The 26,127-nt window shown below is 45.9% G+C and overlaps 1 protein-coding gene across 4 annotated transcripts in view; it reads left to right on the forward strand.

Moving 5' to 3' along the window:
- SLC1A1 (solute carrier family 1 member 1) overlaps positions 1 to 26,127 on the forward strand; it is an 805,722-nt gene that overhangs the window by 614,629 nt on the left and 164,966 nt on the right. For all 4 annotated transcript variants that reach the window (XM_029613486.1, XM_029613471.1, XM_029613480.1 and 1 more), the window contains exon 11: positions 17,967 to 18,101. In XM_029613486.1, coding sequence (XP_029469346.1) covers positions 17,967 to 18,101 — 135 coding nt within the window. The remainder of the gene's footprint in view (positions 1 to 17,966; positions 18,102 to 26,127) is intronic.

The raw sequence follows: 26,127 nt of genomic DNA on the forward strand, positions 1-26,127 counted from the left end.
ACTGAAAGGAGCAGCTACAAAAGTAAAAAATGTGCAAGAGGCGTGGTCATTGTTAAAAAATACCATTCTAGAAGCACAGTCTAGATGTATTCCACACATTAAGAAAGGTGGAAAGAAGGCAAATAATTACCGGCATGGTTAAAAGGGGAAGTGAAAGAAGCTATTTTAGCCAAAAGATTTTCATTCAAAAATTGGAAGAAGGATCCAACAGAAGAAAATAGGATAAAGCATAAATGTTGGCAAGTTAAATGTAAGACATTGATAAGACAGGCTATGAGAGAATTTGAAAAGAAGTTGGCTGTAGAAGCAAAAACTCACAGTAAAAACTTTTTAAAATATATCCGAAGCAGGAAGCCTGTGAGGGAGTCAGTTGGACTGTTAGATGATCGAAGGGTTAAAGGGGCACTTAGAGAAGATAAGACCATCGCGGAAAGATTAAATGATTTCTTTGCTTCTGTGTTTACTGAAGAGGATGTTGGGGAGGTACCCGTAATGGAGAAGGTTTTCATGGGTAATGATTCAGATGGACTGAATCAAATCACGGTAAACCTAGAAGATGTGGTAGGCCTGATTGACAAACTGAAGAGTAGTAAATCACCTGGACTGGATGGTATACACCCCAGAGTTCTGAAGGAACTAAAAAATGAAATTTCAGACCTATTAGTAAAAATTTGTAACCTATCATTAAAATCATCCATTGTACCTGAAGACTGGAGGATAGCAAATGTAACCCCAATATTTAAAAAGGGCTCCAGGGGCGATCCGGGAAACTACAGACCGGTTAGCCTGACTTCAGTGCCAGGAAAAATAGTGGAAAGTGTTCTAAACATCAAAATCACAAAACATATAGAAAGACATGGTTTAATGGAACAAAGTCAGCATGGCTTTACCCAGGGCAAGTCTTGCCTTACAAATCTGCTTCACTTTTTTGAAGGAGTTAATAAACATGTGGATAAAGATGAACCGGTAGATGTAGTGTATTTGGATTTTCAGAAGGCGTTTGACAAAGTTCCTCATGAGAGGCTTCTAGGAAAAGTAAAAAGTCATGGGATGGGTGGCGATGTCCATTCGTGGATTGCAAACTGGCTAAAAGACAGGAAACAGAGAGTAGGATTAAATGGACAGTTTTCTCAGTGGAAGGGAGTGGACAGTGGAGTGCCTCAGGAATCTGTATTGGGACCCTTACTTTTCAATATATTTATAAATGATCTGGAAAGAAATACGACGAGTGAGATAATCAAATTTGCAGATGACACAAAATTGTTCGGAGTAGTTAAATCACAAGCAGATTGTGATAAATTGCAGGAAGACCTTGTGAGACTGGAAAATTGGGCATCCAAATGGCAGATGAAATTTAATGTGGATAAGTGCAAGGTGATGCATTTAGGGAAAAATAACCCATGCTATAATTACAGAATGTTGGGTTCCATATTAGGTGCTACAACCCAAGAAAGAGATCTAGGCGTCATAGTGGATAACACATTGAAATCATCGGTTCAGTGTGCTGCGGCAGTCAAAAAAGCAAACAGAATGTTGGGAATTATTAGAAAGGGAATGGTGAATAAAACACAAAATGTCATAATGCCTCTGTATCGCTCCATGGTGAGACCGCACCTTGAATACTGTGTACAATTCTGGTCGCCGCATCTCAAAAAAGATATAAGTGCGATGGGGAAGGTACAGAGAAGGGCTACCAAAATAAGGGGAATGGAACAGCTCCCCTATGAGGAAAGACTAAAGAGGTTAGGACTTTTCAGCTTAGAGAAGAGACAGCTGAGGGGGGATATGATAGAGGTGTTTAAAATCATGAGAGATCTAGAACGGGTAGATGTGAATCAGTTATTTACTCGTTCGGATAGTAGAAAGACTAGGGGGCACTCCATGAAGTTAGCATGGGGCACATTTAAAACTAATCTGAGAAAGTTCTTTACTCAACGCACAATTAAACTCTGGAATTTGTTGCCAGAGGATGTGGTTAGTGCAGTTAGTATAGCGGTGTTTAAAAAAGGATTGGATGAATTCTTGGAGGAGAAGTCCTCTACCTGCTATTAAGTTCACTTAGAGAATAGCCACTGCCATTAGCAATGGTAACATGGGTACTTGCCAGGTTCTTATGGCCTGGATTGGCCACTGTTGGAAACAGGATGCTGGGCTTGATGGACCCTTGGTCTGACCCAGTATGGCATTTTCTTATGTTCTTAAGGAGTAAACCTTCCAGCCCATTCTCGATTTAAAAAGGATCGACAAATGTCTTCGGATTCCGCGCTTCCGCATGGAGACATTAAGATTGGTGATTGCTTCAGGGGGAGTTTCTAGCATCCCTGGATCTGACTGAGGCATATATACACGTCTGGATCAGGGCTGATCACCAGAAGTTCCTGCGTTTTTCAGTGCTGGGACAGCATTACCAGTTTCAAGCTCTGCCCTTCGGCCTTGCCACCACTCCCAGGACATTTACCAAGATCATGATGGTGGTGACTGCGCAACTGCGCAGGGAAGGATTTTTGGTGCATCCATATTTGGACGATTGGCTGATTCGTGCGAAGTCGGCGGGGCTTTGCCCGACGGCGATCGCCCGGGTGCTTCAGCTGCTGGGTGCACGCGGTTGGGTGGTCAACCGGTCCAAGAGTCGTCTTCTTCCCTCCCAGTCCTTGGAGTTTTGGGGGGCTTTGTTTGACACCTATTGGGGCAGAGTTTTCCTCACGGCGGAGCGTATCATCAAATTACAAGGACAGGTAAGAGCCTTCTTGTCCAAATATCCGCCGAAGGTCTGAGATTACTTACAAGTTCTGGGTTCCATGGCTTCGACTCTGGAGCTAGTTCCCAGGGCTTTCGCTGACATGCAGCCGTTGCAATCAGCCTTGCTTTCTCGCTGGAATCCGGTCTCCGAACAATTTCATCTGCTGTTGCCTTTGCCGGATGCAGCCCGGACCAGTTTGGACTGGTGGCTCTTCTCGGACAACTTGAGCCGCGGCGTTCCCTTAGTTGTCCCACACTGGATGGTGGGTGACTATGGATGCCAGTCTCTCCGGCTGGGGAGCGGTTTGTCTGTCAATCAGTACAAGGGCGATGGTCCCACGAGGAGTCTTAATGGTCCATCAATCGATTGGAGACCAGGGCGGTATGTTTGGCGTTGCAGGCCTTTCTCCCAACCATCCAGGGGAAGTCGGTCAGAGTTCTTTCGGACAATGCGACCACGGTAGCCTACATCAATCGCCAAGGTGGAACCAAGAGTCAGCTGGTGGCCTTGGAGGCTCGTCTGCTGATCAGCTGGGCGGAGCAGCATCTGGTCAGTATTGCGGCCTTCCACATAGTGGGGGTCAACAACGTTCACGCGGATTTTCTAAGTCGACATCGCCTCGATCCCGGAAAGTGGGAACTAGCCGAGAGGGCTTTTCAACTCATCTGCGACACGTGGAGCATGTCCTGCTTGGATCTGATGGCTACATTCCGGAATACCAAGGCCCCTCGTTTTTTTTTGCTCGACACAGGGGCAGAGGGAGTAGTCGCTCTGGTACTCCCCTGGCCGATGGATGTGTTGCTTTATGTCTTCCTGCCTTGGACTCTCATCAGAAAGGTACTCCGAAGAATAGAGCTGCACCCGTCCAAGGTGAGCCTAGTGGCTCCCGAGTGGCCGCGTCGCCCATGGTTTGCGGATCTCGTCAATCTCGCACTACAGGGTCCCCTGAAGTTTCAAGATCTTCTGGACGTGCTTCATCAAGGGCCTGTCTGTTACGACCAGGTCGATCGCTTTTATCTAGCGGCATGGCTTTTGAGAGGCGGTGTTTGAAGAGCAAGGGCTATTCCGACGCAGTGGTATCTACACTATTGAGGTCATGGAAGGCTTCCATGTCTCTGTCTTATGTACGAGTATGGAAGGTGTTTGAGACTTGGTGCATGGACAGGGAGATTCTGCCTACACATGCGTCTGTTTCGGATATTTTGTGTTTCCTTCAAGCTGGTTTGACTAAGGGCTTGTCCTGTAGTTCCTTGCGGATACAGATTGCAGCACTTGGATGTTTACGCGGCACCATTCAAGGGGTTCCTTTAGCAATGCATCCAGATGTTTCTTGATTTCTTCATGGCATGAAACAGTTACGTCCACCAGTGAGACATCCTTGTCCGTCCTGGAATTTGAATTTGGTACTTTCGGCCTTGTGTACTGCACCATTTGAACCTTTAAGAAGGGCAACATTGAAAGATCTCACGTTGAAGGTGGTGTTTTTGGTAGCTATTTCGTTTGCCCGGCGGGTGTCTGAGCTTCAGGCCTTGTTATGTAGGGAACCCTTCCTGAGGATCTCGGATTCTGGGCTATCCTTGCGAACGGCTCCTTCCTTCCTTCCGAAGGTGGTCTCCTCATTTCATTTGAATCAATCTGTGGAGCTTCCCTCCTTTTCGGGCTTCGATCGCTTGGATCCTTTCTACAGGGACTTGAAGAAATTGGATGTATGCAGGTCTTTGCTGTGTTATCTTGAGGTTACCAATGGTTTTTGACTCTCGGATCATTTCTTTGTGCTCTGGAGTATCCCAAAAAGGGGTAACATAGCCTCAAAGACCACTATCGCCCAATGGTTGAAGGAGGCAATCATTCAGCATACTTAATGAAGGGTAAATCTTTGCCTGAGGGGCTACGGGTTCATCCTACTCGTGCTCACGCTGCATCATGGGCGGAATGTCAACAAATTTCACCACAGGAGATTTGCAGAGTGGCAACCTGGAAGTCGTTACATACCTTTGCCAGGCACTACCGGTTGGATGTTCAGGATCCCGGTGCAGGTGGATTTGGAGAAGGTGTGCTGAGAGCAGGGCCTCTCCGGATCCCATCCCAGGAAAGATAACTCTGGTACATCCCAGGAGTCTGGACTGATCCGGGTACGTACATGGAAAGGAAAATTGGTTCTTACCTGATAATTTTCGTTCCTGTAGTACCACGGATCAGTCCAAAGTCCCGCCCATTGGCATTTGCAAGTATTGGAGAGTCCGCTCATTTCAGTTTCTTCTCTTTCATGTGAGCTACAGAGTCTTATTTTCCGTGTCTCACAGGTTCTGTTCCCACTTGGGGGGTTAGTGATCCAGTTTTAGTTGTTAGGTTACTGTATATAGTTTGGTTTTGTACCATTCTGCTTTGTGACTGAGTAATACTGACGGGTTGTAGGTAGCATCCTGGTATTTATGGCAGAGTCCTTCAAAATTTCTCTGTCTCCATCTGCTGGAGGGGAGGCAAAACCAGGACTCTGGACTGATCCGTGGTACTACAGGAACGAAAATTATCAGGTAGGAACCAATTTTCCCTTTTTCTGCTTTTCTGTACTTCTTTTCAATGTGTTCATCTATTAACGCCTGCTCTAAGCAGGCGTTAATATCTGAGCGATAAATGTGCATCTGAGACGCACATTTCTCTTTTTGCATTTGGAGTGAATGAGATAGCGCTCATCACATGCTAATGCATGTGAATGAGGCTATTACTCATTCACTCCGCATCCGACGTGCGTTAAATAGGCACAAATCCCCCTATTACATTAGGAGGTGGATTAGCACCTATTTATCCCGCGTCTGACTGCGGGTTAAACAGTGCGCTCGGCTGAGCACACTGTATTGCATCGGCCCCAGAGCGAGTTGCGTAAGTCTTTTACTTACAAATATTTACTTGTGCTCAATATCTAGTAGGGATATGCAATCGTTTTTTGACGATTAGGAAATTCATACAATATTTCCTAAATCGTCATGGATCCGGAAACCGATAAAACGATTGCATTTTCCCCAAATTTTCGTTAAAAAATCGTTTTTTGGCTTAGTGCACGCTAACAGGAGTTAGCTAACTCACGTTAGTGCGTGCTACCTCCCGTTAGCGCGCACTAATAAAAATAACAAAAACTAATGTTTTTTTGTTAGTGCAGCCACACAAACCCGAAAGCGGAAACGATCGGGCACCCGATGCACATATCTAATATCTAGTGTAAGTGATCAAAAATAGCTTAAAAGTGAAAAAATGACTAGATACGGGGTCTGGATGAAATGGGGGACTTTCAGGCTGAAGAGTCAGGTGGATCTTCACGAGCTGAAAATGGACTGTGCGAACTGATAATCAGTTTTACCAATTAGTCTATTTCATTACCACACACATGTTATAAAATCCCCTAACTTAAGCATGTAAAAGCCAACTTATGGGGATAAAAGCATCTAATTAATGCAAGTAAAATCTACTCGTGTATCCTTTTAAAATTTGAAGTACAAATATGCGAGTATATTATTTGCACGCACTTATCCAGTTATACCTCCTCCCACCTTTACCACTACTTAAACGGACAAATTTGAACTTATCCAGACAAGTAGTGGAATTTACCGTATTTTTCGCTCCATAAGACGCACCTAGGATTCAGAGCAGGAAAATAAAAAAATAATAATAATAATAATGGTGTGCTAAACCGGCTCTGTTCCTGGGCGTCTGTGCATCTTATGGAGCAAATTAGGGGAGGGCATAACATTTTTTTTGGTCCCATTTCATTTTCGGGTCTCGGGAGGGCCATTTCTGTCCACTTCCCGGATCAGAAAATGTTTATCGTTCTCTTTGTAGGGAAACAAAACAAAACAAAAAACCCCATCCCAACCCTTTAAAGTTAATTAACTACAACCCCCCACCCTCCTGACCCCCCTCAAGACTTGCCAAAAGTCCCTGGTGGTCCAGTGGGGGTGTGGGAGTGATCTCCTGCACTCGGGCCGTCGGCTGCCAGTATTTAAAATGGCGCCGTTAGCCCTTGCCCTTACTATGTCACAGGGGCTACCGGTGCCATTGGTTGGCCCCTGTCACATGGTAGGAGCAGCGGTCTCTCCTTGTTCCTCTCTGGCCAAACAGTGGGTGTGCCACAAACCCTATTGAAGCTACAGCTCTTATGGGCAGTAGTACCAGTTCCTATTTCCAAGTAGGGACAGGGCCACTACTCCATCTACTCCATCTTCACTCACCAGAGGGCCGTTATCTGACTTTTATACAACTTACCACCTCTCGGGGACTCCTCAATCCCTGCCGGCCTCTGGTTCCTCGATCGGACGCCTCTCTCCTCTCAGCCGCCGACGAACTCCGCAGGGGCTTTCCCCGCAGCACAACCATCTCACCAACAGAAGAACCCAGCGAACCGACCCCCCTCGAACGCACCTGCACCCAACGTCACTAATCTACTGTCAGGCCTCAGAAAGGCCTCTCCGTTCCTTCCTCGCTACCACCTGACTTGCTGCTAGGACAACCCCCTGACTTCGCAGAAGGGGCCGGGTGAGTGATTTTAAATCCACACTCACCCCAGGCGCCGCGCGTAGCGTGCCGAAGGAGCACGTCCAAAGGAGCAGACCCCTTTGCGCGCCCCTTCGCGCAGCCCTTCAGCACAGCCCCAACTTATTGCCACCTACAAGCAAAAATAAAAATGATTACAAAAACACCACCTTCAAGCAAACAACCCACATCCCTCCCAAACATCCATTCAACACATACGATACACACAACCAAACCCCTCAACAAACTAAAACAACCAACAAACAAAAGCAATTCAAATATCCAACTCTCAAAGTACTTACTACTCTCTTTCATACTTAACACCCGCTCAATAATAAAAAAAAAATCCCTCTAATCAATGACCTACTCATCGATTCCAAACCTGATTTCATCGCAATAACCGAAACCTGGCTCAAAAAAACTGATGCCGTACTAATTAACCAACTATCCAACCAAGACTACAACACCACCTCAATTCCCAGAAAAAACAAAAAAGGAGGTGGCTTAATGCTTATCTAAAAAAAAAACCCTTCAACTAAAAGTTCGCCCATCAAACATATCTCCACCATTTGAAATTGCTTTATTTGATTCACCTAAACTACAGATCTGCCTACTGTCCCCCTGGAACCCTCGAAAAAAACTGCTCACCATTCATAGAATATATCATGAACAACATCTCCCTCAACAAACCCATCATAATCCTTGGAGACTTCAAAATTCACATCAATGCACCCTCGCAATCCAAAGCATGCCAAACCATCACCGATGCCCTCTCAACTATAAATCTAAACCAAATAATCCAATCACCAACTCACAAAGCTGGCCACACTATCGACCTCATCTTCATCAACACTGATTTCTGGCACGCAAACTCTATTCAAACCAAAGAAATACCCTGGTCTGACCACCACCTCATCCAAGTGACTCTAAACGCCAACTCCAGCTTTAAACCTCCCAAAACATCTCCAAATTTAATCTCCTACCGTCCACCATTCAACACAGATATCCTTCAAAAATCTCTTCAAGAAGAACTTAACAACATAAACCTAACAAATTCTGAGACTGCAACTTCATCTTGGATAAATATTACAAAAAAAGTGGCAGACTCCATTAACCCCATCATCACTAAATCTATACAACAATCCAAACACAAGAACCAATGGTATAATGAAAACATAAGGATTGCCAAACGACTGCTCAGGAAAAAAGAAAGGGAATGGAGAAAAAACAAATACACTACCACACTAAATAATTATCGGACCAGCTTAACTGAATACAAAAACATCATCAACAATGCAAAAAAGGAATTCTTCTCCAAAAAAATCTCCAAATTTCATCATAATCCCAGAATGTTGTTCCCTCTCGGGATCTTCCCCCGTGGGCATGGTCATCTGCCTCCAGCCCAAGGATCCACCCACAATTATCACAAATAATAACAGATTACTAACTCCATGGATCCAGCACAGCTCAATGCCTTGCAGGCCATACGCATTTCGGAGCAGCAAGACACCTTGGAGAAACTTACTTCAGTGTTCATCAGCTACACACACAGAAGCTTCAAGGCACAGCTTCCAGCCATGAAGGTCAGTTACAGGAGGTAACTTTAAAGACTGCTGTACCACTGGCAGCTCCAATCCGTTTCTCCGGAGAAATCCAGAAGACCCAGGGCTTTTTAAACCAGTGCTGCATGCATTTTACTTTACAGCCATCTTTATTTCCTACGGCTCTCTCCAAGACTACCTAATCCTTTCCTACTTGGATGGTGGGGCCTTTTCTTGGGCATCCACCTTGTGGGAACACAAGGACCCCATTTTGCAGGACATAGAAGGATTTATGGACTTATTTAAATCCGTTTTCGATGACCCTGCCCAAACTGCTGTCGCCGGTTCTGCTTTAGTTGAATTGAAGCAAGGCAACAGATCATTGGCTGAATTTGCCATAAAGTTTAAAACTCTTGTGGCAGAGCTCTGCTGGGACCCCAAATGTCTCAAGACTCTCTTCTTCAGAGGCCTGGATAATCGTTTAAAGGACGAGCTGGCTGCTCGTGAAACACCTGACTCACTGGACGAATTAGTAGCCTTGGCCACTCTGATCACCGGCTCCGGGACAAGGTGAAGGAACTCCGGCCTACCTGGGTTGAAACAGGCTAATGATATACCTGCACCTCAGATGGTTCCAGTAATCCCTGCTGCTGATAAAGATGAACTGATGCAACTTGGTCATGGACCTATGACTTCCAAAGAGAGAATACTTCGGAAGAGGCGCAGCCTTTGCATGTACTGTGATCAGCCCGGCCATGACGTCTCTACATGCTCCATTCGTCCGGAAAACAGACGGGACAATGTCCTGCTGGAGGACTGTTCTTAGACCTCACTATGCCCTCTCCTCCGCGCTCTCTCCCAGTCTTCTTGACCTACGGACCAGTCACGGTTCAGACTCATGCCCTGGTGGATGACTAGTGGAATACTTGAGGATTCCCCTCATCAAGTTGAAAGATCCACTACTCTTATCCTCCATTCATGAAGAGCCCTTACCGGGAGACGTGACTTGCCAAACCGTACCAGTTACTCTCCGCACCGGAGCTCGCCATACGGAATCACTCTCCTTCTTTGTACTGGAAAGGGCCATGCACCCTATCGTCCTGGGGTTACCCTGGTTGCAAGTGCACCAACCCCAATTTGACTGGGCATCCTTGGATCTCTCCCGCTGGGGCCCAGAATGTCACGAGAGGTGCCTTAAGGAAATCTCGCCTATCATTTGCATGCCTACGACTCCAGTGATGCCAGGACTGCCGCCCTAATATGCTTCCTTCGGGGATGTATTTTCCAAAGAAGCAGCTGATATTCTTCCTCCACATAGGCCTTATGACTGTGCCATAAGACTGAAGCCCAGTGCTGAGCCACCGAAAGGACGGGTGTACCCTCTGTCAGCAATTGAGAATAAAGCAATGTCAGAATACATTGAAGAAAATCTCCAGAAGGGCTTTATCCAACCATCAAAGTCACCAGCCGGCGCAGGCTTTTTCTTTGTGGGGAAGAAAGACGGTACCCTACGTCCATCTATCGATTACCGAGGTCTAAATGAAATCACGATCAAAGACAGTTACCCCTTGCCATTAATCTTGGAGCTGTTTGACCGGTTGCAAGGGGCCAAGATATTTTCAAAGCTTGTCCTGAAGGGGGCCTACAACCTTATTCGCATTCGGAGCGACGATGAATGGAAAACGGCCTTCAACACACGAGACGGCCACTTCGAGTATCTAGTAATGCCGTTCGGGTTGTGTAATGCACCCTGCCATCTCTGGTGGTTCTCTAAAACAGTTTAATAAAAGAACTAAGTGTGTGTCTGTCTCCCAACTCTGAGCCTGACCGGTGGTCCCTCTCGGGATTTTCCCCCGTGGGCGTGGTCATCTGCCACCAGCTCAAGGATCCACCCACATTTATCACAAATAATAACATTCAGACAGAAGAAGATGATAGACATCAGATGATGGAGCTTCTTCAATTTTTAGATGCTCCTAAAGAACTAACATCTATTCCCATCCATGATGTCTTCCTGGATCTTCACAAAAGAAATTGGGAACATCCTGGTTCTGCGGCACCAGTCAGTCGGAAAGCTGACACTACATACCTAGTCCAGTCATCTCCTGGTTTCCAGAAGTCCCAATTGGACCACCATTCAGTGGTTGTTGTTGTCAGCCCAAAAGAAAGCCCGAAGATCCAAGCCTCATTCTTCCTATCCTCCAGGAAAGGAACAAAAATTCCTGGATGCTATAGGTCATCGTATCTCTCAAGGGGCTATGCTTATATCCCGCATAGCTTCTTATCAACTTTATATGACCCATACAACAGGGTCATGTTTAAACAAATACAGGACTTTGCTGAGTCCCTACCTCAACAGTCTCAAGACCAATTACACGCCCTAGCTCAAAAGGGTTTAGAAGCGGGCAAGCATGAGAAGAGATCTGCCTATGACGTTTTTGACACCGCTTCCAAGGTTTCAGCAAAAGCCATTTCTGCAAGGTGTTGGGCCTGGCTAAAGTCGTCCGACCTATGGCCTGAGGTCCAGGATAGACTATCTGATTTGCCTTGCACTGGAGATAATCTTTTTGATGAGCAAATACAAAAAACAGTGGCGCAACTCAAGGATCACCATGAGACTCTTCGCCAACTCTCCTTGCTAACTTCTGAATATCCTGCTAAGCAAACATTCAGAAAGGAGCCTAAGAAATCCTTTTACCGCCAAAGGAAATCTTATCCTCCTCCGTCCAAAGGTCACTCTACTAAGCCTCATCAGAAAGGCCAGTCCAGGCAACCTCACAGGCATAAGCCGCAAACAACTCCTCAACCAGGTCCAGCATCTGGTTTTTGACATTTTCCTAGAGAGCAGCATTCAGATTCCACTAAACCATGTACTAGTGGGATGCCGATTGTGCCACTTCAGCCACATCTGGCACTCAGTCACCACAGACCAGTGGGTACTCACCATAATAACTCAAGCTTATCATCTCAACTTTCTTGCAGTTCCACCGGACTCCCCACCTCGACTGACGTGGGGAACATCAGACCATTCACCACTCCTGGAACAGGAGATTTCCCTCCTCCTCCAGTCCAGAGTGATAGAACCAGTGCCCTACTCCCAACAGGGCCTCAGATTCTACTCTCGGTATTTTCTAATTCCAACAAGGTCAGGTGGCATACGCCCAATACTAGATCTTCGGGCCTTAAACAAATTCCTCCAAAGAGAAAAGTTCAAGATGGTGACCTTGGGTTCCCTCCTCCCCCTTCTACAAATGGGAGACTGGCTCTGCTCTCTAGACCTCCAGGACGCTTATACACATATCACAATAACTCAGTCTCATCAGAAATTTCTACCAATATCGAGTACTACCATTCGGCCTAGCCTCTGCTCCACGAGTCTTCACCCAGTGCCTCGTTGTAGTAGCAGCGTTCCTCAGAACTCAAGGTATCCACGTCTACCCCTATCTCGACGATTGGTTGATCAGGGCTCCCACACAGCAAGCTGTTTTGACATTCCTACGTCTCACCTTGCACACCCTGATCTCGCTAAGGTTTCTCATCATTATCCAAAGTCCAATTTGGTCCCATCGCAAACCCTGTCGTTCATAGGAGCAGACTTGGACACGCTCAAGGCAAAGGCATTTCTTCCTCGAGAACGAGCTCTCATCATCTCCTCTCTCGCCCATCAGCTGCAGTCTCAACAGCCCTCCACTGTACGTCATGTTCTGGTCTTGCTAGGACACATGGCGTCCTCAGTACATGTCACTCCCATGGCTCGTCTCGCCATGAGGCTCCTACAGTGGACTCTAAGGTCACAGTGGGTTCAGTCATCTCAACCATTATCAGCTGTTGTCCACTGTAATCAGGTTGTCCACCATAATCAGCTGATTATGTTGTCCATAACAACAGCTGATTATGATTGATTATGTTATGTTGTCCATAACAACAGCTGATTATTACAACAGCTGATTATGTTGTCCATAATCAGCTGTTGTCCACTGTAATCAGGTTGTCCACCATAATCAGGTTGTTGTCTAAAGATGCAACAACCTACCTCCCTGAAAAAGCAGAACACCACGGTCCAATTCAGGAAGCTCTGCAGCCAGGAAATTCTCAGTAAAAGCCTCTCTGTAGAACTTAACCATTTAGACCTCAAGGGCGCGAACTCAGCCGCAGTCTCCTGGACTAACATCACCAAAAAAGTGGCCGACACCACCTGCCCAATCATCACCAAAGTCTCTCAAGCAAATAAAGATGACACAAAACCGTGGTACACATCAAAACTAAAATCCGCAAAACAGGAACTCAGAAAAAGAGAACATCTTTGGCGCAAAAACCCATCAACTACCAACCTCACAGCTTTTAAATCCATGATGCACCATTACAGAATCTCCATTCTCCAAGCAAAAAGAGACTTTTACTCACAAAAAACCCATCACTTCCTCTTTGATTCTAAGGCGCTTTTCTCTTTAGTGTCGTCCCTCACCAATCCTCCCATGACGTCTATACCAGATGATAAAGCGGCAAGTAAAGCAGAGGAACTTGCCACCTACTTCAAGAACAAGATCCCGTACCTTTTGCCTCCCGCCAAGGAAAACAAAGATACTATGCCTGCAATACCCCCAGCTGTCACATCGCAACCAAAGACAAGCCTTGGGGAATTTGAGCTGACTTCATCTTTAGAGATCGAAAACATTCTAAAAAAACTTAAACCAGCTTCTCATCCTCAGGACGCCATCCCAACCAACCTCCTCATCACCTGCTCTAAAACCATCTCCAAACCCATCGCCCAGATTATCAACTGCTCCCTATCTCAAGGGCTAGTTCCTGACCCTCTCAAACTGGCCATCATAAAACCACTCCTAAAAAAAACCAAATCTCTCTCCAGATATCCCGGCTAATTTCTGTCCAATAGCAAATCTGCCCTTCATCGCAAAAATCCTGGAAAGAATTGTAAATAAACAACTATCAGAATACTTGAACAACAACAACAACATTCTGTCCTCTTCACAATTCGGTTTCCGCCAATCCCGTAACACAGAAGCTCTTCTTATCTCATTAACGGACACCATCCTACTAAACCTCGAAAAAAAACCAACCCTGTCTACTCATCCTCCTAGACCTTACAGCAGCTTTTGACACGGTTAATCATAATACTCTGGTAGATCGTCTATCTGACATTGGCATCAAAGGCGTCGCACTCAGTTGGTTCAAATCTTTCCTTCAGAACAGGCATTATAAGGTTAAGATCAACAAGGAGGAATCTCAACCAATCAATTGCAACTTGGGAGTCCCACAAGGCTCTTCACTATCTCCAACTTTATTCAACATATACTTGCTCCCACTCTGCCAGCTCCTCCTCAAGCTAAATCTAATCCACTACTTATACGCAGACGATGTTCAGATTCTGATCCCAATTACGGATTCACTTCAAAAAACACTGGACTACTGGAACTCCTGCCTACAAGCCATCAACAACCTGCTGACAAGTCTCAATTTGATTCTTAATCAAAACAAGACAGAGTACCTACTCATTTCCCAAGATGGAAACCACACACTTCCCATCACAAACCTTGCCTCCCAAGTAATACTATCCCCCCAAGTCAGAAACCTGGGAGTCATTCTAGACAACCAAATGAACTACAAATCCTTCATCAACAACATCGTAAAAGATGGATTTTTCAAACTTCAAGTCTTAAAAAGATTGAGACCCCTACTTCATTTCCATGATTTCCGATCAGTTCTACAAGCAATCATTCTCACTAAAATGGACTACTGCAATTGTCTACTACTCGGCCTCCCCGCTAACTCCACAAAACCACTACAGTTGTTGCAAAACGCTACAGCAAGGATTATAACCAAAACAAACAAAAGAGAACACATAACACCAATCTTAAAGAACTTACATTGGCTTCCTATCAAATTCAGAATTCTTTTCAAAGCCCTCTCATCAATCCACAAAGCAATACATAACATCGCCCCACTCGAGCTCAAGATCCCTCTGCAACCTCGCACCTCCGCCAGACCAATGAGACAAGCATATAGAGACAATCTGCAGACCCCACCGATTAAGTCAGCATTAAGTAAAAGAGCTTTCTCCACAGCCGGACCCAAACTTTGGAACTCTCTTCCATCTGACCTCAGACTAGTACAATGCCCTATCACATTTAAAAAAAGACTCAAGACCTGGTTGTTCAACCAAGCTTTCTCCTAACTTTAACATTCTATTAGTACTCCAACCAATGATTCCTTTCCATTGGTAACCCTTCCAAGAGAACGCTCTTGCTATTTATCTCTATGCAGTCCAATCTTAAAACCCAAGTTTTTAACCTAACATCTTTCCTAAATTTAGCCTACATTAGGCCCCATAACTGTTTACTTTATATCGTTATCCCCAGTTATTTGTATCCAAGTTCTATCATCCTGTTTACTGTAAGACAACTTTTTGTCAAGGTTATTGTTAAAATGTAAACCGACTTGATTAGTAATTCTGTTACTGGAAAATCGGTATATAAAAATGCTAAATAATAAATAATAACCAACCCACTTCGTCTATCTCTAGCTTTGTGCAAGAATCAGGCCAATCTCCTTCAAGGCCGGACTTTTCAAGCTCCAGACCCTCAAATAACTCTTACAACAGATGCCTCCAACATCGCTTGGGGAGCACATGTTGCCAATTTACAAACTCAAGAGTCTTGGTCTCCACAGGAAGTCAAATACCAGATCAATTTTCTGGAGCTACGAGCAATCAGATATGCTCTCATGATCCTGATAGCACCTCACTGGCCACGTCAAGTGTGGTTTCCGATTCTTCAGGACCTCTCCATTCGCAGGCACATTCCCCTGGGGAAAGACCCGCTTCTGATCATGCAGAACAACGGATGCCTATGCCACCCCAATCTTTAGGCCTTATCCCTGATGGCCTGTTGAAAGGTTAATCCTGCAACCTTTCGGAGCCAGTTTCCCGTGTCCTGATTGCTTCATGGAAGCCTTCCACGAGAAAATCTTATCTTGGCAAATGGAACAGGTTTAAGCCAAGGTGTTCTTCTCAGTCCCTTGATCCCTTTACCTGTTCCACCACAAAGTTTCTAGACTATCTCGGGCACTTGTCAGAATCAGGTCTAAAAACTTCCTCCATCAGAATGCATTTCAGTGCGGTGGCTGCCTTCCATAAAGGTGTCGGGGTCGTTCCTATTTCGGTACAACCCCTCGTAACACGTTTTCTGAAAGGCTTACTTCACCTCAAGCCTCCACTGCGTCCTCCCGCCCCTTCTTGGGACCTCAATCTGGTTTTGGGTCGGCTCATGAAACCACCTTACGAGCCTCTCCAATCCTGTCATCTTTGCTTTCTCACATGGAAAGTGTTATTCCTTTTGGCAATAACATCTGCTCGCAGAGTTAGTGAGTTACAGGCCCTAGTTATCTATCCGCCTTACACTAAACGTCTGCAGGACCAGGCGGTACTCCACACTCACCCTAGGTTCTTGCCTAAGGTAGTATCGGAGTTTCACATTAATCAATCCATCATACTACCCACCTTCTTTTCCAGGCCCCATTCCAATCCAGGAGAGCAGGCTCTGCATACCCTCGACTGCAAACGGGCTCTAGCATTCTACCTAGACCGTACAGCTGCCCATAGGCAAAGTACTCAATTGTTTGTTTCCTTTGCTTCCATCAGATTGGGTCAACCTGTGGGTAAGCAGACTCTCTCCTCCTGGCTAGCGGACTGCATTTCTTTTTGCTATCAGCAAACAGGCATTCCACTTCAGGACCTTGTTAAAGCACACTCGGTCAGGGCCATGGCAATGTCTGTAGCGCACCTTCGCTCGGTGCCGCTTACTGATATTTGTAGGGCTGCTACCCGGAGTTCTCTCCATACCTTTACAGCCCATTATTGTCTAGACAAGGCTGGAAGACAAGATTCCATCTTTGGCCAATCTGTCTTGCGCAACCTTTTTGCAACTTGATGTACCAACACCCTTCCGCCTGCCTGTTAGTGTTCTGGATGCCCTCTACCAAATTCCACCCCAGTTGTTATGCGTGTTGCATGTCTTTGGGTACATTTGGTGCATATTCGGACATCCTCAGCTCGGTACTCACCCATATGTGAGGACTACCATCCTGCATGACCTGTGAGAAAGCAAAATGTTGCTTACCTGTAACAGGTGTTCTCACAGGTCAGCAGGATGTTAGTCCTCAGGAAACCCACCCGCCACCCCGCGGTGTTGGGTTCGTTACGTTTTCTTATTTTTATTTTTGGCACTTACTTTAGCTTTCAAACAAGACTGAAGGGGGACCCCTGCTGGTTGCAGGGTTATGCCATCCTGGACATGCCCAGTAGGTGCCAGTCAAAGTTCTGGAAACTTTGACAAAAGTGTTCCGTGATTGGGCTCCATCTTGTGATGTCACCCATATGTGAGGACTAACATCCTGCTGACCTGTAACATTTTGCTATATTATGGGGCAGATTTTCAAAGGGGTACACGCATAAGATACGCACGTACCCCCCGAAAACCTACCCCAAGCTCCTCCTGCGCGCGCCGAGACTATGTTGCATAGGCTGCCGGCACGCGCAAAGCCCCGGGACTCACGTAAATCCCAGGACTCGCGTAAGTCCCGGGGCTTTCCTTGGGGGGGGGGGGGGTGTCGCGGCCTGCGCATCATCGGGGGCGTTGCGGGGCCGGACCGGAACATGGTGCGCCGGCCCGGCACGCGCAAGTTACGCCTGCCTTGGGCAGGCGTAACTTTTGCAATAAAGGTGGGGGGGGGGGAAATTAGTTAGGGCCGGGGGCGGGTTAGTTAGGGGAAGGAAAGGGAAGGTGGGGGGAGCCGGAAAGAAAGTTCACTCCGAGGCTGCTCCGATTTCGGAGCGGCCTCGGAGGGAACGGAGGCAGGCTGTGCGGCTCGGCGCGTGAAGGCTGCCAATTTTGCGCAGCCTTGCGCGCGCCGACCCCGGATTTTACAATATCCGCGCCAGGTGCGCGAACAAAAGTACGCGCTCGCGTAACCCTTTTAAAATCCACCCCTAAATGTAGCTGGATTACTTGTCCACTAAATGACCTACTAAATATTGGCATCAATGGATTTTTATTTAATTGATAGTATATTTGCTATATTTGAAAAAAAGCAGGAAACTTGACTTTTTGTTTCTCTTTGTTTTCTGTCATCCTTTATGGATTTAGTGTAACAGCAACAGCGGCCAGTGTTGGCGCAGCAGGCGTGCCCCAGGCAGGCCTGGTTACCATGGTGATCGTACTGAGTGCCGTTGGACTCCCTGCTGAAGAGGTTACTCTCATCATAGCCGTGGACTGGCTTCTGTAAGTCTCACAGTTAGCATGCTTCTTTTTTTAACATGTTATTTTTATTATTTTTGATAAACAACAGAACCAGTAATTACAATTTCTGGTTATAAATATATGGGTAATTTAAGGTTAAAATGCCTGCCTAGTGTTTTGCACCGATGCTATTAAAAGCAAAGATCCGACAAGGACAAGAAACTCTTTTTTAAAGGAGGGTTAGAGGACTAGTGGTCAGCATAATGAACTTGGAATCAGAAAAACCTGATTTCATGTCCTGCCACTGCATCTGCCACTTGGTCATTTTACTTTATCTCTCATTATCTCAGGTACCCATTCAGATTATTGTAAGTTGCTCAGGGAAGAGATTCATTGTACTTGTGTCGAAAATGGGTGGCATCATTTAAATGCCAAGTGTTTTTTAAGGCACGGATTGTGAGCTGTATGTGTAAAACTCAGCCAGGTGCATTGTTGGAATCAGGGAGTCAAATCACACCTGAACTTGAACCAAAACCCAGACTGAATCTTTATTTTAATTGGAATAGAACCTGAATCAGAGCAGATCTGAAAAAAAATGCAGGTCACCAATTCAGATTAAGGGTCTGACTTAAAATATATTTGTGGTACATTCACTGGCTCCAGAAGTAGAAGGAATCAGAATGAGCACATAAAAAAAACTATCTGAGAGAATTTACATTTTGGGTGTTTTCCAGGCCAGGATTCTGTACTCTGATCTCTTCATGATCTGGGTAGCATCAGGCAAAGATTGAACTAAAAGCTTCTTTAAGGCACAAATGTTTTACTAAGCACTTATAAGAATTTTTGGGGGTTTATGCATCTTTCATAATACTTATGGCGGACACTAGTTGTAACAATTTCAACTTGATAGCTTTCTCTGTCCCACTTTCTAAATCATCATTAAAATTTACTGTATTTTTTAATTTCCGCATGTGAACCTGAACTGATCCAGATTAAAACTGGAATACTTCCATTCACAACTGAACCCAAGCTGGAACCAAACCAAAACACTTACAGGGACAGTTTTGAATACCCCAGATTTGCCATGTGTTTTCAAAGAGCAGCTATCCAAGTAGATTCCCTTGAAAAATGAGCAGCTATAAAATATCGCACACTAAAAGCAGTTACATACTTTGTGCCTGCTATTTGTCTGGGTGAAAATCAAATGCATGCTTACTCTTTTACACCCCCTCCCCCCCCGACCTGAACATGCCTCTGGGATTTTCCTTTTTAACCCTGCTAAAAGTACTGTCATGTTGGCCACTGTTCATTACCTGGGGCTGAGTAATCCAGGGATTTCAGATCATTATCTGCCTTTGCAGAGTTCAATAGAAATATCATTATCTGTGTACTCCATGCTTCACAGAGAGTTCAGAGAAGGCTGGTCCTTCTTAATAATTAATAGCTTTAAATCTTAATTTTCCTAGCGTATAGCAGATGGACTCAAAACAAGTGGGTATAGTGTGCTCGTGCTAGCAGTTGGAGACGGATCTGACGTCAGCAAGGGGTACATATACCCCCGCAGGAAGTGCAGCAACTCAGTAATTTCCGTCTCCAAAGCAGTTTGGAGCTACCTCATGCTCGCTGAGCGTTTTTCCAAACTCTAACGACTAAATTCATAGAAGAAGCCTACCTGAAGACGAGCCCCGACCATTCGGTCCCTCCCCCAGTTGAGTTTCCCGAGGTGATTTCCGTGGTCCCTCGGAGGTAAGAGCCTCGGTCCGGTGGCCGATTCGCGGCAGGGACCTACCCCCCGAGTGAGAAGGGCTCGGGCGCGGCACAGAGGCAGCCTCGGTCCTGGTGCGGACTTGGCCCCCGAGCGAGACGAGTTCGGGCGCGGCCTAGAGGCAGCGGGTGCATTTCCTCGAGCGCGGCGGTGACGGTAATCACCCTCTCCCCCTGCAGCCGGAGACCGCCCGGGTCGCAGCCGGGAAGCGCCGGAGACAAGGTAAGGCGTACATCTTTACTTGTGGGTCTCCGAGGAAGCGAGGATTAGCGGGGGGTCTGCCTGCGTGGCAGCCCGCCAAGGAGGTCGCCATTTTACCTGCCTGCTCGCCGTCACCATTTCCCTGGTTCGTCGCCTCGCTCTAGCGCTCAGGCCACGGGGGCAAATGATGGGCGCCCGAAAAATAATTGGGCGCATATCTGATAATGGCGCACATTGAAGACCCCTTGATAGGCGCACGCTGCCAAGCCTACGTTGATACGCACACGCTGCCAAGCCTACGTTGATAGGCACACGCTGCTAAGCCCACATTGATAGGAGCACGTTGATAGGCGCACGTTGCTACGCGCACGTGGATAGGCGCACGCTGCTAAGCGCACGATGCTACGTGCACGTTGATAGGCGCACGTTCATCGGCGCACGTCATCGGCGCACGTTGATTGGCGCACGTAGATAGGCGCACGGTGATACGTGCATATTAGTAGGCGCACATCTTTCGCGCATACTACAAGGCGCATATTCCGGCTGGGAGCGCACCGCATAGAGATAACAGATGAGATGGAGCGTAGGAGAGCCCATGCGTCTGCAGAGCCGGCACCTCCAGAATCAGGCATAAGAGCTCTAGGCCTCTGCTCAGCATGCAACCTCAGAGCCACACAGAGCGAGGAAGCAGACTCCCTATGTGCCCAATGCGAGGAGGCCCTGGGAGTTCCAGGCCAGAGCCGGTCCCAGCTCAGCATACTTGCCAGTTCCTCAGGGAACACCGCGGACCTAGCAGACAACGGTGAGCAGCCAGGGAACCCGAGAGACCAGGTGCCCCTAAGGCTAGAACCTGCTTCGCTCTCCTGGGTGGAATTATTCAAGGGGATTCATGTTTTGTCAAGATGCAGTCTGATCCCCGAACAGACCCATACGTACCGGAGGACCCCACCCCTGGACCCTCAAGACCTAGGCACGGCCACTCGCCACCCGGAAGCCCCACTTATGGGGATTCGGATTGTTCTGAGGAAGAGGGCGAGCCCCCCGAGAAGGGAAAGCTTCCCTCGGGGATAGAACCGTATCGAACCATGAGACGCTTCTTTCTTAAAGAGGATCTCCCAGACCTGGTCTCTCAATGCCTGTCGGAGCTGGCTATCCTGGGCCAAGGCACCCCAGGGGAACCTAGAATGAACCCTCTGCTAGAGGGCCTGCGCCAAACGACTCACCATTTTCCCCTCCTACAAGCAGCACAACAGCTAATTGATCTGGAATGGAATGCGCCGGAGGCCTCATTCAAAGTGGGTCGGGCCTTGTCTGGCATGTACCCCCTGGACCCGGCAACCAAGGAGCTGCTGGCGTGCCCTAGGGTAGACGCCATAGTTGGCTGATCAGGGCAAAGTCACCGGAGGAGAGCCAGCAGGCAACCAACAGAGTTATATCTCTTCTGGAAAGCCTAGGATGGGTAGTCAACATTTTGGATTTCCTGCAAGATGGACTTCAGAAGGGTCTGTCCCTCAAATCAAGGTTCAGGTGGCAGCGCTATCCTGTTACGGTCCCAGGAGTGATGGCAACAGCATTGCCACACACCCAGACGTTTCACGCTTTCTGAAAGGAGTCAAACACATTCGCCCGCCACTGAAGTGGCCAGTGCCCCTGTGGAACCTCAACCTAGTTTTGGAATTTCTAGCGGGACCCGCCTTCAGACCCCTTCGAGGCCTGTCCCTCCGTTTGTTAACCTTGAAGATGGTGTTCCTGCTGGCCGTATGCTCCGCATGCCGCATCTCAGAGCTACAAGTGCTGTCCTGCCGTGATCCGTTTCTCAGAATCACTCCAGAGGCTATCCATCTTCGCACGGTTCCTTCCTTCTTACCCAAAGTTGTCTCACACTTCCACCTCAACCAAACCATATCCTTGCCAACCATGGAAGGTTTGAAGAAGTCGGAAGAAGGTCGAATACTGCGCCATCTCGACATCGGCAGGCTGCTGTCCAGATACCTGGAAATGTCAGAAGCAGTACGATGAGAAAAAATATACGCATCATTAGTAACCTTTGAACGCAAGTTCCCAATATTCTACCTAAATCTAAAATGTCCCAGGAGGGGTTCTCGGTGACAGCAAAGTGGGTTAAACATGATAGCAAAGAATCTCTTGCCTGCATGTGATTTCTAATGCTTTCATCATTATTAACATAGGAGCACCAAGAAGAGTTAAAAAATTGACAGACCCCCTCCTTTGTCAGCAAGTAACATATCGAAAGCCATACGATTATCTAAAACTACTTCAAGAGAATTGATTTCTTTTAAATTAATCCTACAATTTTCATTGTCTCATTCATAGTGACTTCCACAGTGGCAGAAATATTTTTAAAGTATTTTCAAGTTCACAAACTCCTAAACCAGAAAAAAAGGTCCTTAAAATGTGATGAAAGTGGTCATTGTCCAATTGAAAGTCCAATTGAAAGTTCAATAAAGCCCTCAGTCTTCTCTTAGAAGTAAGCCAGTTCCGATGATGCTTGTTCAGGGAAAACAGAGGGACAACATATCCAAAGGAAAATTGAGCAGTAGTATTAAAGGAAATAGTTGCACTAGGGTGCAAAGAACCACAGTCCTGAAATGTTATAAACAGATAACTTTCTCTCATTTACTCTTACATCAGAAGTGGCAAAATAAATTTTGGCGATGTTTCCCACGGTGGCAACAGGGAGGCCCAACACTGAGCAGCCCTGTGCTTTGATGTAAGCCTTGGCAAGCAGGACATGGGGGAAGGGGTATACTCATCATGAGTGTAATTACCAGCACATCAGAGATTGCGCCCATAACCGGTAGAATATGTCCTTTGGATGGGGTTTTCAGCTTCCATAGGGCACAACTGGTGAATGGAATATACTGAATCATCATAATCACAATGGGGCAGCGTCCTGTTAAAGCAAGGAGGATAGATGGGATACTTGTGTCAATAGTCCCCACAATACAAAGGATGTCCTCCAGGAAGGGCCACCATTTTGTTGTTAACCTTATACAAATGGACAGCATGTTTAGGTCATGATCAATGCACATATAAAAAAATTCCATCGTGTAGACAAGCAGTATTTCACCATACAGTAAGACCCTTCCTTGTTGTTACTGTCATTATGTCAGTACAGTTTGCCCAGAGTAGCATTCTCAGGTTGAAAACATTAACTTGCCTTTTTGGTATGCAGAGGCAAGGCATAAGGATTAGAATGGGTGAGAGAGACAGCAGTGGGTGCAAGATAGGTGTCTCTGTTAAGGATGGAGGATTCATTAAAAGAAAATGGAGCAAATCCACGGCCATCCGACTTCAAATGGTAGCATCGCCAGCAGTCTGAAAGATTTAGAGACTCCTGCAGTGTCTTAGTATAGGCCAGGTAAGTCTGCACATGTGGGCCGAGATGTGGCCATGTTACCGTGAAATGCAGATAAATCAGGAGAAGCAGCACTACCATGTTGCTGTAGGGCCAGAATATGTCTCTAAGCGGTGCCAAAGACCCAGAGACACAAAGTCAATGATTAGGTGCTTCCTGTTAACTCAGCACTGTAGGCTTTCTTACAGTGTGAGAGATGTACCCATGTAGAGTGTCCTAATTTCACAACAGAATGCAACATTAAAAATTCCTGAAAGGGCTACCTCTATCTGAAGGCCAGAAAATTTTCACCAAAAATTTTTCAGAAAAACGAAATCACCTGTTTGCGCACACTCAGTAGGCTGCTCTATCAAACTAGAACAAAGGAGAAAGCCGACAGTCGCTCAGCAGCATATGATTTGGAGGGATGTATACTCAAAGGATACTAATGAAGCATTAGAATTAGGGCATCCCAACAGAGAGGTTCCAATAATAAGAAAAGTAGTTCAAGTGCCTAAAATTAGAAAACACACCTGAGCTAAAAGATTCCAATTTATCCCTGTCAACTGAAAAGCAAAATGTAAATTCAAACAAAAAACACACTTTGAAATGTTTGTATGCTAATGCAAGAAGTCTAAAGAGTAAGATGGGAAAATTAGAGTGTATAGCAGTGAATGATTTCATAGACTTAATTGGCATCTCAGAGACATGGTGGAAAGAGGATAACCAATGGGATAGTGCCATACCGGGGTACAAATTATATCGCAAAGACAGAGAGGAGCATCTTGGTGGCAGGGTGGCGCTTTATGTCCGGGATGGCCTAGAGTCCAACAGGATAAAGATCCTGTATGAGACTAAGGGCTAGATTTTAAAAGCCCTGTGCGCCGGCGCGCCTATTTTGCATAGGTCGGTGCACGCAAAGCCCCGGGACGCATATAATTCCCGGGGCTTCGTAAAAGGGGCGGGAGGGGGCGTGTCCGGGGCGTGGCGACGGTTCGTGGGTGGGCCGGGAGGGCGGTCCCGAGTCCCCGGCACTGCGGCCTGTGCCGGGGGATGCAAGGCGGCGCGCGCAAGTTGCCCAGTAAAGGTAGGGGGGGGATTTAGGTAGGGCCGGGGGGTGGGTTAGGTAGGGGAAGGGAGGGGAAGGTGGGGGACGCGGAAGGAAAGTTCCCTCCGAGGCCGCTCCAATTTCGGAGAGGCCTCGGTGGGAACAGAGGCAGGCTGCGTGGCTCGGCGAGCACAGGCTGCTGATTTTGCGCAGCCTTGTGCGCGTCGACCCCGGATTTTATAAGATATGCGTGGTTACGCGCGTATCTTATAAAATCCGGCGTACTTTTTAAAGATCTACCTCTAAATGCATAATTGAATCTTTATGGGTATTTATGTATTTTATTTAAATAGATTTGTTGACCGCACCCTCCCTTGTGGGTAAGTGAAACATCAGGGCATGCTAGAGAGACAAAGTTCCTGGATGGAAAAAATGACAGTTTTATGGAGCAATTGGTTCAGGAACCAATGAGAGAGGCAGTAATTTTAGATATTCTCAGATCATATTTCTCATTTAGAAAAGCAGTGTGAAGCTTTGCCAAAATGTGATGTGGATTTGATAAAGGGTCAACACCTTTTTCAACATAGATTAGAAGCTTTAGAAAATAGCTCTAAGAAATTAAAATTGAGAATAATTAATTGTCTTAAGTCTATTGAATTGCTTAGAAAATTCTATATAGAGTTTCTTAAAGTACCTCAGGTTTAAATTCCACTGATTACTAAGGCCTTTTATTTATCATTGAAACAGTTTCTTTGTCCAAAGGTCCTCCTTTAAAATCTAATGTTAACTTGGTATATAATTTAATAGCTATTGTTAAAGATTCTTAGGTTGTAATACAAAATTTTGCTATTTTACTTGTATATGCTTTGGAGCCTGATCATATATGGACTAGAAAAATGTTTTTTCATGCTTCTGATAAACATTTCCTGGGCCACCAACTGGCACTATTTCCTGATGTCGCTAAGGTGACCCAATTGAGATGGAAAGATTTTTTTAATAAAAAACCACAAGTTATTGAAAGAGGTGCACCTTTTCTTCTTCAATTTCCTTGTAAATGTATTGTTAAATTTGGTTCACTCAAATTCCTTTTTTTCAATCCTGATCAGTTGAAGGGCCTTTTGTCAAATAGAGAGAGATCCTTGTCCGTTCCCTCTTAGATTAGTCTTTCCTCTGTGCCTATGATAACAGCAGATTGTTAAAAAAAATTTGAGAGCTAATATTTCCTTAATCATTTTTTTTCTTTTTTGAGTTCATTCCCCTCAAAGCATTTTTCCTTATGTATTATATTCTATTTTTTCTTATCTATTGGCTGTCCAATACTTTGTAAATGTCGGTTTGACTTATAATTGAAATTTTTGAAAAAGAATTAAACAAAAATAAATAGGGGGGGGCCACTACCTCACCATTTGGGCAAAACCAAAATTTATCCTGCCTTTTAATTTTTACTGTGGCCCCTTCTTTAGTCCTTATCCTTATCCTGAGCTTGCCAAAGAACCAAATTGTCAAAATTAAAGTCTACATTGACACTACACAGTTTCTGAAACATTAGCTGGCGTCCAGCATCTTCCACAGTATAATCTTTCACGGCCGCATATTTAGCTACCTGATCTCCTAAGTTGTTGCCCTTGATTGCATCTGATTCTTCCTTGCTGTGCTCAGCACATGTAACTACTGCCAGTTCTGAGGGCATTTGAAT

Source organism: Rhinatrema bivittatum, chromosome 1, assembly GCF_901001135.1.
Source record: "Rhinatrema bivittatum chromosome 1, aRhiBiv1.1, whole genome shotgun sequence".
Taxonomy (NCBI): domain Eukaryota; kingdom Metazoa; phylum Chordata; class Amphibia; order Gymnophiona; family Rhinatrematidae; genus Rhinatrema; species Rhinatrema bivittatum.